Source organism: Lynx canadensis, chromosome B2 (assembly GCF_007474595.2).
Source record: "Lynx canadensis isolate LIC74 chromosome B2, mLynCan4.pri.v2, whole genome shotgun sequence".
Lineage (NCBI taxonomy): Eukaryota > Metazoa > Chordata > Mammalia > Carnivora > Felidae > Lynx > Lynx canadensis.
The window spans coordinates 141,337,207-141,354,246 of record NC_044307.1 but is presented as its reverse complement, the minus strand read 5'-3'; the positions used below and the strand labels follow the sequence as shown (position 1 = coordinate 141,354,246).

Here is a 17,040-nt window from a genome sequence, read left to right as displayed (position 1 = left end):
TCTCACTTCATGTATCACCTCTTTGAACTGGTTTCCCAAATGTGTATGACCAGCCCACAATACCAGTACATAGCATTTGGATATTTTGTCAGTTAATTGGCTGGAAAATCCAGAATATATGGCTTCAGGTATGGTTTGACCCAGGGGTCCCCATGATATAATGAAAGCCCTGGATTTTCTCATGTTTGCTCTGGCCTTCCCTGTGATTGGACCCATTGTCTGACAGCCAGGAGCTGAGCTAGAATCAACAGAGTGCTCATGCTTCTTTGCCTACCATACTACTGATGGAGAAGGGAGAGCCTCTGTCTCTTATTTTTGATGGGAATCAGTTTTGCCACAGTGCACAGCTTAATATCTGGGCACTGCTTTATGGAAAGAAGTGTGAATGGATGCCGATGTGCAAAGCAGCAGAAATTCCCTACAAATGTATCGCTTTTCCTCAAATTTATCATAACACAACCAAGAGTGTACTTAATTCCTCTGTTTTGACTTGACTAATTCTAATCGGGCAGTTATCATTATCCATGATCCCATAGGTTCAAATGGTCAGTATACACATTTGTGTTCCCTTCTTGATGACGTCACTTGTGTTCCAGTTCATAGATCCTAGAATACACTCCCACCTTGATGTTGATGCCCCACCGATTGGTCCCGTTCAGTATAAGACCTATCTGCTCTGTGCAATGTTCTGTGGACACTGGGATCCACACTGAATTCATCTGCCCAACTCTTATAACAAGGATATTCATAGTATTCATGCATTTCTTATTCTATTCTGTTTTATATTATTATTTATCTCTACTTTATGTCCTTTCCCAGTTGGACTTGGAATGCCTCAGAAGCATATCTCCTATTTCCCGGAGTCTTTCCACACTGCCTGGTATAAGCTCTCTGTGGTATGGAGACTCAGTTAAAGCTCCTGTTGACTGGGAGAGACCGGACCCCATGGAAGCATGCTGGGGTAGGATTCTCTGCAGTCAGCATGTACTTTGGGTCGGCCCAAGTCTTCACAGAGCTGCCCAATGATGTGCACTGTGGAATTGTGTGTCCACAGCATATGAAGAGATGTGATATGGAAAATGTTCAGGGGTCAGATATGTTGGAGGAATGGCGTCTCAAACAAGGTTAGCATTTTCTTCACTATATGAGTTTTCAGATCCTTGATAGTGTAATATGTGTGTGAATCTGCATAAAAAGGGTTGTGATGGCTAGACTGTATACCCCCCAAATTCATATGTTAAAGTCCTGACCCCTTGTGGAACGTGACTGCACTTGGAGTAGGGTCTTTTCCCCCAAAATGTTTATTTATTTTTGAGAGAGAGAGAGAGAGAGAGAGAGAGAGAGAGAGAGAGAAAGAGAGAGAAAAAGAGAGAGAGCACACATGCCACAAGTAGGGGAGGAGGAGGTGGCAGAGAGAAAATCCCAAGCAGGTTCTGCTGTTGGCACAGAGCCTGATGCAGGGCTTGATCTCATGAATCATGAGATCATTACCTGAGCTTAAATCAAGAGTTGGTCATTTATTTTCATTTTTCCCCCATATTTATTTTTTTTAATTAAAATACATGTTAACATACAGTGTAATGATGATTTCAGGAGTAGAATTTAGTGACTCATCACTTACATATAGCACCCAGTTATGTATAATACCCAGTTGTAATGCCCATCACTGATTTAGCCCATTCCCCCACCCAACACCCCTCCAGCAACCCTCAGTTTATTCTCTGTATTTAAGAGCCTTTTATTTAACAGCCTTTTGCCTCCCTCTCTGCTTTTACCTTATTTTTTCTTCCCTTCCCCTATGTTCATCTGTTTCGTTTCTTAACTTCCACATATGAGTGAAACCATATGATGTTTGTCTCTCTCTGATTGACTTATTTCACTTAGCATAATACACTCTAATTCTATCCATGTTGTTGCAAGTGGCAAGATTTCATTCTTTCTGATGGCTGAGTAATACTCCATTGTATACTGATACCACGTCTTTATCCATTCATCAGCCAATGGACATTTGGGCTCTTCCTATAATTTGGCTATTGTTGATAGGGCTGCTGTAAACAGTGGGGTACATATGCCCCTTCTAACCAGTATTTTTTTATCCTTTGGATAAATAGTAGTGCAATTGCTGGGTTGTACAGTGGTTCTATTTTTAATTTTTTGAGGAACCTCCATACTGTTTTCCAGAGTGGCGGCACCAGTGTGCATTCCCACCAGCAGTGCTAAAGGGTTCCTCTTTTTCCACATCTTCACCAACATCTGTTGTTTCCTGAGTTGTTCATTGTAGCTATTCTGCCAGATGTGAGGTGACATCTCATTGTGGTTTTGATTTGTATTTCCCCGATGATGAGTGGCGTGGAGCATCTTTTCACGTGTCTGTTAGCCATCTGAATGTCTTCTCTGGAAAAGCGTCTATTCATGTCTTTTGCCCATTTCTCCACCGGATTATTTGTTTTGGGGTGTTGAGTTTGATAAGTTCTTTATAGATTTTGCATACTAACTCTTTATCTGCTAGGTCATTTGCAAATATCTTCTCCCATTCCATTGGTTTCCTTTTAGTTTGGCTGACTGTTTCCTTCACTGTGCAGAAACTTTTATCTTGATGAGGTCCTAGGAGTTCATTTTTGCTTTTGTTTCCCTTGCCTCAGGAGATGTGTCAAGTAAGAAGTTGCTGCAGCCAAGGTCAAAGAAGTTGTTGCCTGTTCTCTCCTCTAGGATTTGGATGGTTTCCTGTCTTACGTTTAGGTCTTTCATCCATTTTGAGTTTATTTTTGGGTATGGTGTAAGAAAGTGGTCGAGGTTCATTCTCTTGCATGTCACTGTCTGGTTTTCCCAACACCATTTGCCAAAGAGACTGTCTTTTTTTCCATTGGATATTCTTTGGTGCTTTGTCAAAGATTTGTTGGCCATATGTTTGTAGGTCCATTTGTGGGTTCTCTATTCTATTCCACTGATCTACTTGTCTGTTTTTGTGCCAGTACCATACTGTCTTGATGATTACAGCTTTGTAATACAGCTTGAAGTCCGGAATTGTGATGCCTCCAGAATTGTTTTTCTTTTTCAACATTGCTTTGGCTGTTTGGGATCTTTTCTGCTTCCCTACCAATTTCAGAATTGTTTGCTCTAGCTCTGTGAGGAACACTGATGTTATTTTAATAGGGATTTCATTGAGTATGTAGATTGCTTTGGGTAGTATCGACATTTTAACAATATTTGTTCTTCCAGTCTACGAGCGTGGAACGTTTTTCCACTTCTTTGTGTCTTCAATTTCTAACATAAGCTTTCTATAGTTTTCTGAGTACAGATCTTTTACCTCTTTGTTTAGGTTTATTCCTAGATATTTCGTGGTTTTGGTTGGCCATTTAACTGACTGAACCACCCAGGCACCCAGAGATAGGGTCTTTAAAGACACTATTAAGTTACATTGGGGTCATATGGAGGGCCCTAATCCAAAATGACCGGTGTCCTCGTAAGAAGAGATTATGGCACAGACCTGCACAGAGAAAAGACCATGTGAAGACACTGGGAGAATATGAAGAATATGGTTGGTAGACCCCAACCCTGACTACACTTTGCTCTTGGAATTCTAGTCTCTCGAATTGTGAGAAAATCAATTTCTGTTGTTGAAGCCCTCCAGCCTGTGGTACTTTGTTATGGCAGTCCTAGCAAACAAATACAGGGGTGTATTTGAGTGTGTTTTTCCAATGAACTTGACCATACAGTTCCTCTTTTGAACCAACAAAATTCCCTAAGGTGACATCTGCTGTCATTCCTTAGGCTACAAGAGTTGTTGGCACTGCTGGGCATGGCAGATGCCTCCTAGGGAGAGACTGACTGGTGCTGTGTGCTCTGCCCTTTACACACGTCCATACACTTGGGAGCTCTGCTGTGTCTCATACCCACATTCATGTTCTGATAAGCTGTAGAAAATGGTGGGTCCTAGTTTTGATCTTCATAAGCTATGGAAGACTCTGATTTCTACAACCACACAATCTTAGTTGGGAGTCCCTGGGAGTCAGAGATGGTGTTTAATATGTATGCTATAAAGTGGACACTTAATCCTGAACTTAGGAAGGAGATTTAGATAGGCATGCAATATATTTCTTTTTCAAAAAAGATCTGTATTAAAATCCTTGCTTTGAGTAGAAGTTTCTTTCTTTTCCTTGACCATTGTGTTGTCCTTCTGGAGCATACTATCTCTTTTTTAGTGAAAGGTTTGCCCTATGACATAATGGAAAGGTTGAATGACAAGGAGATAAGCTCTTTTCCTTCCTCATGAATATTTTCTCTTCACCAAGATTCCTCCTGGTTTCTTTCTTGTTGTTGTTGTTGTTCTGTATTTCCCTATTTGGTAACAATAATGGTAGATTGGAGGATGGCCAATGAGACAGAGAAAAGAGACGGTGCTGTTTATTTATCAGAATGTGTCAACGGATGCTTGAGAGTGGTGTCAATGTCGAGCACACATGGTAAGTAGTTTTTGTAAGACTTTCATGGAGGAACAGAGAGGCTCTTAAAAACAAAATAATCGTTGCTATTGGAAGTATAGAGAGAAGAGGTGGGGCTCCTGTTTTTCTCTGATAAATGCAGCACTTGTTCATAGGGTCAAACTAACTTCTCTAGAAAAGTCACAGCACAGGCTTCTCCGGAGAAGAGAGTCAGGTAAGGACTTTTACTCTCTTTTATAAGTGCACGGCTGCATATGTGTTTATGGATTCAATGGAAAATAGCACCTCCAGTGAGGATGGTGATGGTGGAGAGTGGGACCAGGGAAGTGGCTGTGGACACTGGATTTGAAAGGTGGTCCCCCAGCCTTCTGGCGCTCATATGGGGTGACCGGGACTGACCAAACACAACTCAACACGGACGGTCTCTGGACATCAGGAAATTAAGATGCATATCAAGGTTCGTATATCAGTCTTCTGAGGTCAGACTACTACACTGAGCTGGAGAATCACCATTGGATGTTTGTTCAAATACAGATTCCAGGAACTCTTCTCCCCAAGATTTGGATTTGTTACACTGGAGTCTGCATTTTTAGCGGGTGCCCAGGTTATTTTGACATAGTGAGTCTACAGACCCAGCTTGGAAACAACTGGCCTGGAAGCTTCCATTTCTGGGCGGTGGATGGGCCCAGCTGTCTCTCTCCTGCAGAAGGGCTGCCAGGAAACCATGCAGCCTGGCTGTGTTATTGAGATAATACTGCAAACGGAACCCAGATGAGTCATATGTAAACTTATTAAGTTCAAATGTTTTCATAAGCAACTTGTCCTTTCCAAAAATCAGGTTATAATAGATCTGAGAGGAAGTCTTTGGGTTTGCTTGTCAGAAGCGATACCAAATGTAGATTTGGGGACGTTGCCACCCAAGCAACGGATTCTGTCATCGTAAGAGCGCAAATCTTTTTGACAATCAGATGACAATTACACTGGACTTCTCTGTAGGGGCCCAGCTGCGTGTTAACACATATTTGTGGCCTCTTATTTGGAATGCGATAAGCTAGATGCCTATTAAAAGCCCTTCATTCACTTTAAAATGGTCTCAGGAGATTATTTCTTTCTGTCCCACAGAGTTTAGAGACTTGCCTGAGGAATGGGCCTCAATCTTTGCTAAATTAGCTCTTCAGGTATTATTCCTCAAGAAGGGGCATCTCAATTGTTCACAAATGACAGAGTCCGTACTCGGTGGGTCCCTTATGTAATTTGCAGCCCTGTGTTTAACCTAATCCTAAAATGGCTTAGAGTTTATGCAAAGCTAGTTTAGTACTGATCACTGCTGTACTCTCTTTCAAGCCGCCGATAAAATAATGTAAGAAAATTACAAAACTTTTCTTAAGGTTTCTTGCTGTTTCATTGGTCTTTAACACCTAGACAGGAATTTTTTTTGTTTGTTTGTTTTTTATGGTTTTTAAAACCTCAACACGTATCTCAGGCCATGAAGGTGTCTCAAAGTCCAATTCGTAATGCTATTGCCAAAATCAAAGTGGGAGAGACGTGTTTTTTGTCAAGTCAAAATCCAGTTTAAGTGATATAAACCAAGGCCGTTCTTCGGTTAAGCATGTATGTAAGTAGTGATGCAGGAATTAGATAATTTGGGTGCTTCTCTGTCTGTCATGGGAACTGAGAAGACACATATCCACTTTTATGTTGATGACATAATCTTAATATCACTTATTGGAACAGCTGCAAAACACTGATGAGCCTGTTGGCTGATCATTATCAGAAAGAATCACTATCAACTGAATGAAAACTGAAGTGGCCGTGGTTGGCCGAGATGTCTCAAGAGTTGAGCCGGATTTTGTCATAACTGGAGAGTTTTAAATGAAAAAGCAACTCATTTAATGTTAAAGAATGATAATGAATGAAGGTTTTGTCACATTAAAGAGTGTTTTTGTATTCTTGGGTCTACCTATGGGAGCTAATATTGTGGTGGGCTCATCAGAATTCAGAGCTATCGAAAATCAGAAATCCTCCTGGGGCCATGTTGGGATTTTAAAATTATTGAGGTAGCCAACCAGTAAGACTTAACCTTAAAAAGTTTCAGACCAAAATCCTTTGTTTTCTTTTTTGACATAGAAATTTGGGAGTTGCAACCCCAAATCTATGGGCACTTGGCAGGTTAAAAGTCCAGTTTTTGTGAAAGTCTTTGGCCCAACATCTAGGCCATTGGTTCTTAACTGGGGTTATTCTCCCTACCCCCAGGGACAGTGGACATTTTGCTTGTCACACCTGAGCAGAGGTACTACTGACATCTAGTGGGCATCTAGTAGGATACTAATCATGCTACAGTGCAGGGGACAGCCTTCTCCCTGCCCTACCCACCTCCCCCCCCCCACCCATGTCCTAGAGTTTATCCCCGCTATGTGTCAATAATACCACAGTGGAGAATCCCTATTCTAGTCCATTGTGGGACCACATTGGGTGTGGTTCTGGGCTGGCATCCCCTCCATGACTTACTGATAATGAAGACCTTGTCAGCGACATTCACTCCAAAAGCGATTCAGAATTTGCCAAAAGGTCAACTGAGTTTTGATCTGAGTGGTATGGTCCAAGGAAAAATTTTGCCCATTCACTCCACTAGAGTCTCTAAAATCTTTCCCTGCATTGCATAGATGTTGAGAGAAAACAAGCAGACAAACTCAACATATGTGCATTTTATTATTAGTTTTCCGAATATTTCCCAATTGAGGTGATGAGATGATAAGCCCCTAGGATGGGTTCAGTTAATGAAGGAAAACTGTAGAGTGCTCTCTGAGTCTCCTGTTGATGATGATGATGGAAGGTTTTCTTATAGCTTTTTCTGTGGCAGTATTTAGGAAGCCTTCATATGAGGAAGATTTCTGTGACTTTATACATCCCACATGTATAACTGTATGTATCCTACAAGCTAACAGTGTTGAGTTCCTGAGAGATACAGCACAAGGAAGATTCCAAGCCTGCTTTCCACACTTATTAAATCTCCCCAGGTGACACAGGAACCTCAGTGGCCTTCATAACCTGGACCAGACCCAGCCTCGAAGCTTTAGACCTTTACCTTTCCATCCCCAGGTGCTGGCCTGGCCCGGTATCCAGACCCAAAGCTCTTCATAAGGGATCAGCACCCTGAGTCCCAAGTTTCATCTTCCAGAGAGAAGGCGGAGGAAGCTGGAAGTTTCTTTAACCCGCAGCTTGCTTCTGAAGATTCTGCGGGATGCATTAGGTGAACATGAGGCCATTACAACCTCTCTGAGAGGCCTTTGTGCGGAGTTTGGGCTGAGGTGGTGAGTAGGGTGTGGGATGGAACCCACATTAGAGGTGGAGACATCCCTTACCTATCACTTTTTTAAAATTTTTTTTTCAACGTTTATTTATTTTTGGGACAGAGAGAGACAGAGCATGAACGGGGGAGGGGCAGAGAGAGAGGGAGACACAGAATCGGAAACAGGCTCCAGGCTCTGAGCCATCAGCCCAGAGCCCGACGCGGGGCTCGAACTCACGGACCGCGAGATCGTGACCTGGCTGAAGTCGGACGCTTAACCGACTGCGCCACCCAGGCGCCCCAACCTATCACTTTTTATATAAGCATGCCAGCAGTAGCATCATCCTGGAATATGGTACCTGGAAGATCAATTAATTTCTTTTCAGTGAACTTGGATAGTTCCTTCTACTAGGAAACCAGTGTCAGCTAATAGAAAGCCAGTTGGAATGCACGGTTGTAGCAACTGATTAAACTCAGACGCCTGCCCCTTAATTGGTTTTGATCTGTTTTTTGTTTTCTGTTGTTGTTGTTGTTTTAAACCTTGAATTTTTCTACATGATTTAATGATGTAAGACAACTTATCTACTTGGGAATGTGAGCAGGGTAGAAAGGATAAGTAAGTGTCAGGTAAAAAAAAAGATATGAAATTTTTCGTTTGTTTTCTGAGAGGGGGTGCAAGTGAGTGAGGGGCAGAGAGAGAGAGAGGGAGAGAAGGAGAGAGAAAAGCGGGACTCACCCAAAGCGGGGCTTGTGCTCACCCGAATCGGGGCTTGGACTCATGAACTGTGAGATCATGGCCTTAGCCAAAATCAGATGCTTAACCAACAGAACCATCCAGGCCCCCAATATACGAAGTTTTAAAGTTAGTGCCTTTTTAGTAACACGAAACTAACCAGGAACTTTTGCTAGCTGTGGTATGAATAAGGAAATCATGGATCATTTGTGTAATTTTTTAGGGTGCGAGTGGTTCCCATGGATGTGAATGGCTTCCCCAGCAATACTTTCTTATCTGCCTTGCTCATCTCTCATGGACTGGATGCGCTCTGCCATTCCTACTGTTGGTATTCTTCTCCCTTCTCCAATTCTACTTGTACCCTTGCCCAAGCTTCGATAATTTTAAGACCCACAAAGCCTTGAAATAGGTTAATTCCTTTGCAAAGAAGATTGCCTGTTGGTTGTCCCTACGCTTGTTACAAACAGCACTCCAAGAGAGCAGAAATCATGTTCAGTTCCTCAGTTTCTGAGATGACTGGTTTTAATGCTGCCAGTGTTGACTGGGGTCCTCCTCTTTCTATCCTTAGCATCTTCTGCTGCACTGAAGCTTCTCTTTCCCTTAATTCTAGTTCCATCTGCCACAAGGAACCTTGGGGATTACCCATCCTCTCCCGTTGGATAATGGGACTAAGGCCCCCAAAGCATGAGGACCGTTGTAAATTCTTCTTGCGGTCTGACGCCCTTCCTGTAATACTCTGCGGGACTAACTCCCAAACCATTTGAAACTGAGTTCTGGCCATTGTTATTTCACAGAGCAAAGGCATAATAATTCAGGTGTCCTAAAGTTAGAATTTATGGTCACTCACCTTTAGTTAGCCAAAGTGTGATCTTGTGCCAGATATATAGAAAGGGTTTGCTAAGTCAGCATTTCCTATGGTGTGCTATTCTGTCAAATGCTGGAAAACACAGTTTTATCATCAAATAAACAACGTTTGGGAACCACTACGTATTATGCCTAGCTCTTAAGAGATTCAAAATGTACATTATTGGTACATTATAGGCTCAGAGCATTCTTGCAGAGTTCGAATTTATGTATTTATTTAACTCCGTATTTCCCAAACGTGCTTAACCATAACTTCCTCTACTCCCTCTCTATCCTGCCCTCCACCCCTCCATGTATATATAATCAGCTAATAACATTCTGGGAGTTACGATTCCCTGGAACACAGTTTGGGAAAAGATGTTCTAAGCAAAGACATGGGGGGACTCTCAGAGCCCCTGACACTGTAAAGTTATCTGGAAAACCGTGTTTTGCCATTCTCCATGGAGTCAGCCTGCATTTCGCATCCGTCTCCACGTAATAGAACATCTACACGCATCCATTTTATCTGGATACTTTGAGGGCTCAGTATTTTTCTGGTCCATAATCTCTCTGATGGCACCAAGTTATAAACAACTGGCAAGACAATGTATTTTAACCACAAAATGAAACTGCAGTTCCTGCAAAAAAAGCCGGGATTTCATGAAGTCCATGAAAGTGATGTTGGAAAACAGCTCAAAGCTTATGGAAAGCCACCTACAAATGAAATTCCGTGAGAGTTAACCTACATAAGAGCCAAAGAAGAAAAACTCAGGAAGAATGAAGACTAGCCGGATCTTCCCAGCAAAAAATGTTCTGAATCTCCAATGAATTCGAGAGGCTGCAGGCAAAACCCATCATTCCATTAAATATGTTTTTGCAAGATGACCTTCTTCATATTCATGCTTTGGAACTCAAATGCAAAATAAAGGGTATCAGAGAATTTTATCAGAAATTTAGTAAAATTGGTCTGCTCAAGGGTCATTTGCTGTTTATCCTAAGAATTCATGCCTTCCTAGTTTACCTCCAAAATGAAGTCTTCAAAGCTATCACCTTCATCATCATTGACCACTGAGTTTTGGCCACTGCATTTATTTTAAGTGCCCTTTTCCCCCTGGTATTAACTATCCTCAAGGGAGAACGGTGGGTTTTGAGAAATAGTACTTCAGAGGACAAGTGGTTTTAGGGACTCTCAGACGTTCCGTATGTTACCTGGGGATGTTGCTGATTTAAAATGGGTACTATTTTTTTTTAATTTTTTTGTGTGTATTTATTTTTGAGAGAAAGAGAGAGAGAGAGAGCACGAGCAGAGGAGGGGCAGAGAGAGAGAGAGAGGGAGACACAGAATCTGACGCAGGTTCCAGGCTCTGAGCTGTCAGCACAGAGCCCGACGCGGGGCTCGAACTCACAGACCGTGAGATCATGACCTGAGCCGAAGTCGGCCGCCTAACCGACTGAGCCACCCAGGCACCCCTAAAATGGGTATTAATGAATGCCGGGGCAGCTCCACTGAGTAGGTGTTGTGTGGTGATGGTGAGCATGGGCCTCATGGGAGTCAGACTGTGGCATTCAAGGCCCAATTCATCCCCTGCTGCTTCTGTGACCTCGGACGCTGTTCTTAGTCTCTCCGAGCCTCAGTTTTCTCTCTGAGATGGAACAGGAAAAGCACTCACCGGATGGGAGCATAGTGAGGATTTAAGGAATCACCTGCATTGGTTTCCTAGAGCTGCCACAGAAAAGTGCTGCCAACTGCGTGGCTAAAACAGCAGAAATCACTTTCTCCCGGTTCTGGAAGCTGGAAGTCTAAGATCAAGGGGGCAGCAGGGCTGCTCCCTTCTGAGGGCTGTGAGAAGTCCATGAAGCCAGGCTTCTCTCCCAGCTTCTGACAGCGTTGGCTAGTAGATGGTGTTCCCGGTCTCTTCAGACCATCTTCTGCCTGTGCACTTGAATCTCTGTGCCCCGATTTCCCCTTGTATGAGGGCACCATTCATATTGGATTAGGACTCACACCAATGACCTCATCTTAGCTTGATTACCCCTGTGAAAACTCCAAATAAGGTCACATTCTGAGATGCAGAGGGTTCAGAGACCAATGTATCTTTTTTGGAGGATACAGGTCAAACTGTAATAATGTTTAGGAGGAGGTGTTAATAACACAACACGTGGTAAGCCTTCATCAAATTTGAATAATTATTCTTGGGTTCATCCACATGAAATTGCTGATATTGACCATTTTGCCCTATAAAAAATGCAGATATAATATAATTAACCTTTTTTTGCTTTCCTTTACTTCCCGTGGTCTCCGGCTAGATGCTCTTTGTCCCTGACACAGATCCCTGCCTCGGGCAACCGGCAAGAGGCAGGCTCTGCTTAACCGCAGAAGGAGAGAGTGCTGGACTGACTCCTTTTGCCACTTGCATTCAGAGGCATTCATCTGTCTCAGCGCTGGAATTTCTTTCCAAATCTTTACCTCCTGAATTTAGTAATAGATGTACCATGAAGCTTACCTGTCAGGCCCCCCCACTTGTAAGGGATCTTTCCAAGGCCCTGGGAGAGGCTCCCCAACATGTATGTGTTTTTGTAAAATTTGCGGAAATAACATATTTCATCCCGGCCAGATTAAGATCACCATCTCTTTGCCCTCCAACTTCTGCCACGCTTTCCCTCATCTTGGGTAGCACTGGGGTGGCCCTGAACACATTTTTAAAAAGAAAACTTAATTTTTTAGAGCTCTTTTGGGTTCACAATAAAATTGAGCCCCAAGTGCAGGGATTCCCCATATACCCTCTGCTGCTGCCCATGCACAGCCTCCCCCACTGTCCCTCACGAGTGGGACGCTTGTTACAACCAGTGACTATGTCAACATATCCAAACCCATAGTTTACATTAGGGTTTACTCTTGGCGTTGTACATTCTCTGGGTTTGGACAAATGGATAATGACATGTATCCACCATTATAGTATCACACAGAATAACTGTGCCTTAATAATACTCTGTGTGCCACCTATTCTTCCCTCCCTTCTCCCGACACCTGCCGACCACCGACCTTTCTCCTTTTGGCACAGTTTTACCTTTCGCAGAATGTCATATGGTTGGAGTCATACAGTATATAGTCTTTTCAGATAGGTTCTTTCTCTTAGTAATACGTATTTAGGGCTCCTCCGTGGCCTTCATGGCGTGATAGTTTGCTTCTTTTTCAAACCGAGTACATTCCAACGTCTGGAGATACCGTACAGTCACCTACAGAGGGCATCATGATTGCTCCCACGTTTTGACAACTATGAACAAGACTGCTATAAAGCCCTGGGCAGTCTTGAGATAACTTGAAGGAAAGGAGTCGGGAGCACATTTACAGTGGGATTCGTGGGATTCACGTCTATGAGTTGCGGTCGCTCCACGTATCACCAAGCACTCTTAGCTCTCCTGGTGTAGGAATGTGCCGGGTTGTGGCCCGGATGTGCCGGGGTGGACATCACCCAGCCATATGACTGTGTTCTCCTTCCCTGCTTCCCGAAGTGTGTGGCTCGGTGGGGGGAGAAACCAGATTTGAAATGTATGGAGTCAGAGGCCAGTTAGTGAAAATTTCATCAGACGTATGACCTTGTAAGTGGAAGAGTTGGTCCTTATTAACACCTCGTCAAATGGAAGTTCTCTCTGTCAGGAATATATCTGTTAAGGCAGCACCTTCCTATCAACTCTGCTAGAGGAAAGATTGAACTATCATTCTCTATGTAGAATACATATAACCTTTTTGTCTTGTGAAGAGGTGCTCAAAGAACATCCACCCCCCCCAAAAAAAAAGTGAAGGAAAAAGAAAGTATTATAGAGTTATGTTAGTTATTTGGCTTAAAAAAATATGGTTTTGTTGGATTTTTATCCTTGGTATTTGTCAGATTAAATTACATAATTTGTTGAGATTTCTTTTCTCAATTATATATTAAATATGCTTACATAGAAAATTTTAATTTTGTATTCTTTTTTCTTAAAGAGGGACTCAGATTGTGGAGCCTTCTAGTCTGCTGAGCCTAGATCCTTCTGTGTCCCTGGGCCCCTTTATGTTAAGATCTGGCTGCTTTTTGTGTGGCATCTGACCAACTCTTTTTATTACATCTGGGCCATTTTCATACCGAACAATAAAGCAAATATTAATTTTAATATGCTCTTGACTTACAGAGAAAGTAAAGGCAACTGTGTATAAAGTTGTGTGTCTTAGTATGAATGGAGGGATCTGTATGAATGGAAAGATGGAGAAATAATCTTTTATCATATAATTTTACAAATGTTGCTGTTATGCTCGTGGAACAATTAAACAATGCTTTATAATTCTGTAAAACTCCTATATTTTCTTGATGTTAAGATAAATTCTTGATCTTTTATCACAACATAGGTGAGGTCTACTTTTAACTAGGGAGTATCTGACTCTGGTTAACTATATTTTAATTTATTTACTATAAACTTTCTATACCTGCTTTTCCACTTATTCATAAAATGTTGAAAAAGATCATAAATAATGACGTGGTTTTGTCTGTGGAGGATGCTGTTAGGACTGGCCTTAGTTCACAGCTAGTGGAGAGATGATATACATTTCTAAGTAGCTCCGTTCCCCAAGCCCCACTTTTGTTGTCATTTATTTGTTACTTGAGATTCAATTTGGTTATTTTACTTGAGCTGAACACATTTTGGCCTCATTTAGGGGGGCAGCCTTAGCTTCAGATAGATGAAAATTTGCATATTTTGGTTCTAGAAAGAGACACAATAAAGGATTTGGGATATTTATGTGGCTAGTTAAGTTTTCTTTTAATGTTTATTTCTGACAAGAGTGTGAGTGGGGGAGGGGCAGAGAGAGAGGGAGACACAGAATCCGAAGCAGGCTCCAGGCTCCGAGCCGTCAGCACAGAGCCCGACGTGGGGCTCGAACTCACAAACCGTGAGATCATGACCTGAACCGAAGTTGGAAGCCTGACTGACTGAGCCACCCAGGCGCCCCGTTGTGTGGGGTGTGCCTAGAAAAAGGCTGGGCTCCCTTTTAGTTCTGTTAGTTTCCTGAGTATTGCTGAACGTGTGCAGCCAGCCTTTGTTGCCAGCAGCAAAGGGACCGCTGCTGGTTTACGTCAGTCTGTGTCAGGACATTTAAACCTTTGCTCCCATTCTTCTTTCCAGAGTGGAATGCATATGGTGTCCACGTTGCATCTCACGCCTTTACCGTGAGAGATGTCGACGTTATACAGAGCCGGGGAGGATTGCAAATCCTAAGACTCTTGAAACACATTTTCTGGCATTGCCTTCAATTGTGCAAATCTTACAGAGTTGTCCTTAAATTATGCAAATGGTGTTATAAAAAGGAAACAACATAAGAAGAACTATGCCGGTGTCACATCAAAATGACTATAATGCCATATAAAAGAAAAACGGCTTTTAAATTTGATTTCATTCACTCATTATTGGCAACATGCTTTGAGGTACAGAAAATGTTTCTAGTCACACAGGCCTCGCTGGAGTTCTAACCCACAAAACGTGGTGGATCCCAATCATCCCCGAGGGGTGGTAATCAAATCGTTAATGTTTTCAATCCTCAGCTCCTTCCTGAGCCACTGCTGTATGTTTGGCATGGTTTCCAGGCCTACAGAGGCAGTGGTCAGTGCGGCACAGAAGTCCCTGTTCTCAGAAGGTTTCTCTTTTAGCGTGATGGGAAATAAACCAGTGAACAAATGCGTGTGTCACACAGGCGTCACACAAGCAGGGTGAGGGAGCGGAGACTGAGGGAGACGGTACTTTAGGGACAGCTCTCCAAGAAGGCTTCTGGGAGGTGGTGACATTGGAGTAAGGACTCTACATGCAGGAAGAGAGGACGTCATGTATGTTTCTAAGAGAAGAGTTGTCCAGATGGAGAGAACGTCAAATGTCTTGAGGTGGGAACAAGCAGGGTCGTTTAAGGAATAGCAAAGGGCTGGCGTGACCAAATGGAGTGTCGGGGCTGGTGACGTAGGCGGAGAGGAAGCCGGGGAGGGGAAAGGTGCGATTTATTTGGTTTGTCACTTTAAAAAGACGGCCTGCTGTCCTCTGGAGAGGATGTCCTACGGAGAGGACACGACCGGGAACAGTGTTTATTCGTTAGTGTTTGCAGATAAACCATCCCAAGATGTGACAGTTTAAGGCAATAGCCATGCATTTTGGCTCCCAAGACTGGGCGATAATAATGTGGGCTGAACTTTGCGGGTCGTCTCCTCTGTGCTGAAACCTTTCGGATCAGAAGGGCAAGGTATTCATGAATGTTGTGTGGGTAGAGAGGCATAACGCGGGAGCTGATACTTGACCCTCTCAGACAGATGTGGTGGGTAGGTGGACAGTGTGGTGAGGGCCTTCGGGAGGAGGGGGAAGCATGAAGAAAGAAGCTTGAGGGGTGAATGCACATGGTGTGTTGGTCATAGGGTGGGAAACCAGTCCAACTGGAGATGATGAATCTCGGCCAGTGCTGCATAGGTGGGAGGGTATGGCCAGGCTTTGGAGACACTGGACAGCAAGAGGATTTAGTTCTGAAGTCAGAGGAACTAGCCACAGAAGGCTTTTGACTATGAGAACCGCATAGAAGATGAAGGGGAACCTTGCCATTGTGCTTGATGATGGGGACTGGGCGGGGACTAGGAACTTCCCCCGCCACTGGAGAGCCTGGCACTGAGAGAGCCCCCCTCCCAGGAGTGATCACCATGGAGTCGGGAAGAAGATAGGCAAGCTAACTGGTAAAGTGAGGCGGAAGGACTTGCCGATGTGCTGGATGAGAGAGGGAGGGGAGGGGTTCACAAGAGGTGATCCCGTGGCATTCCCGAAAGTGTGTTCTCTGTTCCATAGTATAATGCTATGTACTGCTGTTCTCCTATCATCATGATGGTCAAATACAAAGGAATGACTCTAGGGTGTTCAAGAAGGAAGAGATTTAATACAGGGAATACTTAGCTTTTAGAGAGACGGGAGGTTGTAGGCGTCTCCAGGAACCATCAGAGGCAGCTGCCTCCAGCACAGAAAGTTTAAAAAGAGAGAAAAGAATCCCTGTCTTGCCAAAGCCCTCACTCACCACGCCCCGCCTGTCAGAGGAGCACTACCGTGATGACGGTTTCTCTGGTGCTTCCCAAAGCATGCATGAGTGCTCCTCCTGGGTAGAATCTGGCTGGGAGTCCTGCAGGCAGAGATTCTGGAATTGTAGGTATTAGATTTCCAGCTCTGAAACGCGGGGGGATAAGGGCAACAGAGACCGATTCATGTGGGTCATTCCTTCCTTTCAATTCCAGTTGCAATTCCTACAGAGAGCCTTGCCATATTTTGTAAGATTTCTTTTAGCAGAGTTTGGTCAAAATCCACTTTGGCACTTCCATCGAAGTTGCAAAGAAGAATTTAATTTTAAAGACCATTCAGCGGTGTTTCTTATTGTTTCCTCTTACGGACCAAGGCTGGATAGAAAATTTGGTGAAATAGCTTATTGGGTTGGAGGTAGACTCATTTGTACCTGCCCTATATGTGTTTTCAGCCTGTACATTTGTGTATCTATACATCTCTCTCTCTATATATATATTTATATATTTATTGAAATAGAGATACTGATTTTTAACTTGCTAGCTGATTGAATTTCAGACTCTCCTGCTATGGACCGTAACATCAGAACATACAGAGATGGAGAGGCGTTGCTCAAAAATATTTTTATAGAGCTCTAAGGCCAGCTTTCCTAATTTTTTTCTCCTGAAAGC

The 17,040-nt window shown here is 43.2% G+C and overlaps 1 protein-coding gene across 4 annotated transcripts in view; it reads left to right on the top strand.

Annotated features, from left to right (window-relative positions):
• The first annotated feature begins 4,347 nt into the window (after nucleotides 1-4,347).
• LOC115514555 overlaps nucleotides 4,348-17,040 on the top strand; it is a 53,925-nt gene continuing 41,232 nt past the window's right edge. For 2 of the 4 annotated variants that reach the window (XM_030316658.1, XM_030316660.1), the window contains exons 1-2: nucleotides 4,348-4,463; nucleotides 7,542-7,692. In XM_030316658.1, coding sequence (XP_030172518.1) covers nucleotides 4,355-4,463; nucleotides 7,542-7,692 — 260 coding nt within the window. In that variant the 5' untranslated portion in view covers nucleotides 4,348-4,354. Of the gene's footprint in view, nucleotides 4,464-7,541; nucleotides 7,754-8,687; nucleotides 8,789-17,040 lie in introns of all 4 variants that reach the window. The other 2 variants (XM_030316659.1, XR_003969025.1) reach the window with 2 other exon arrangements.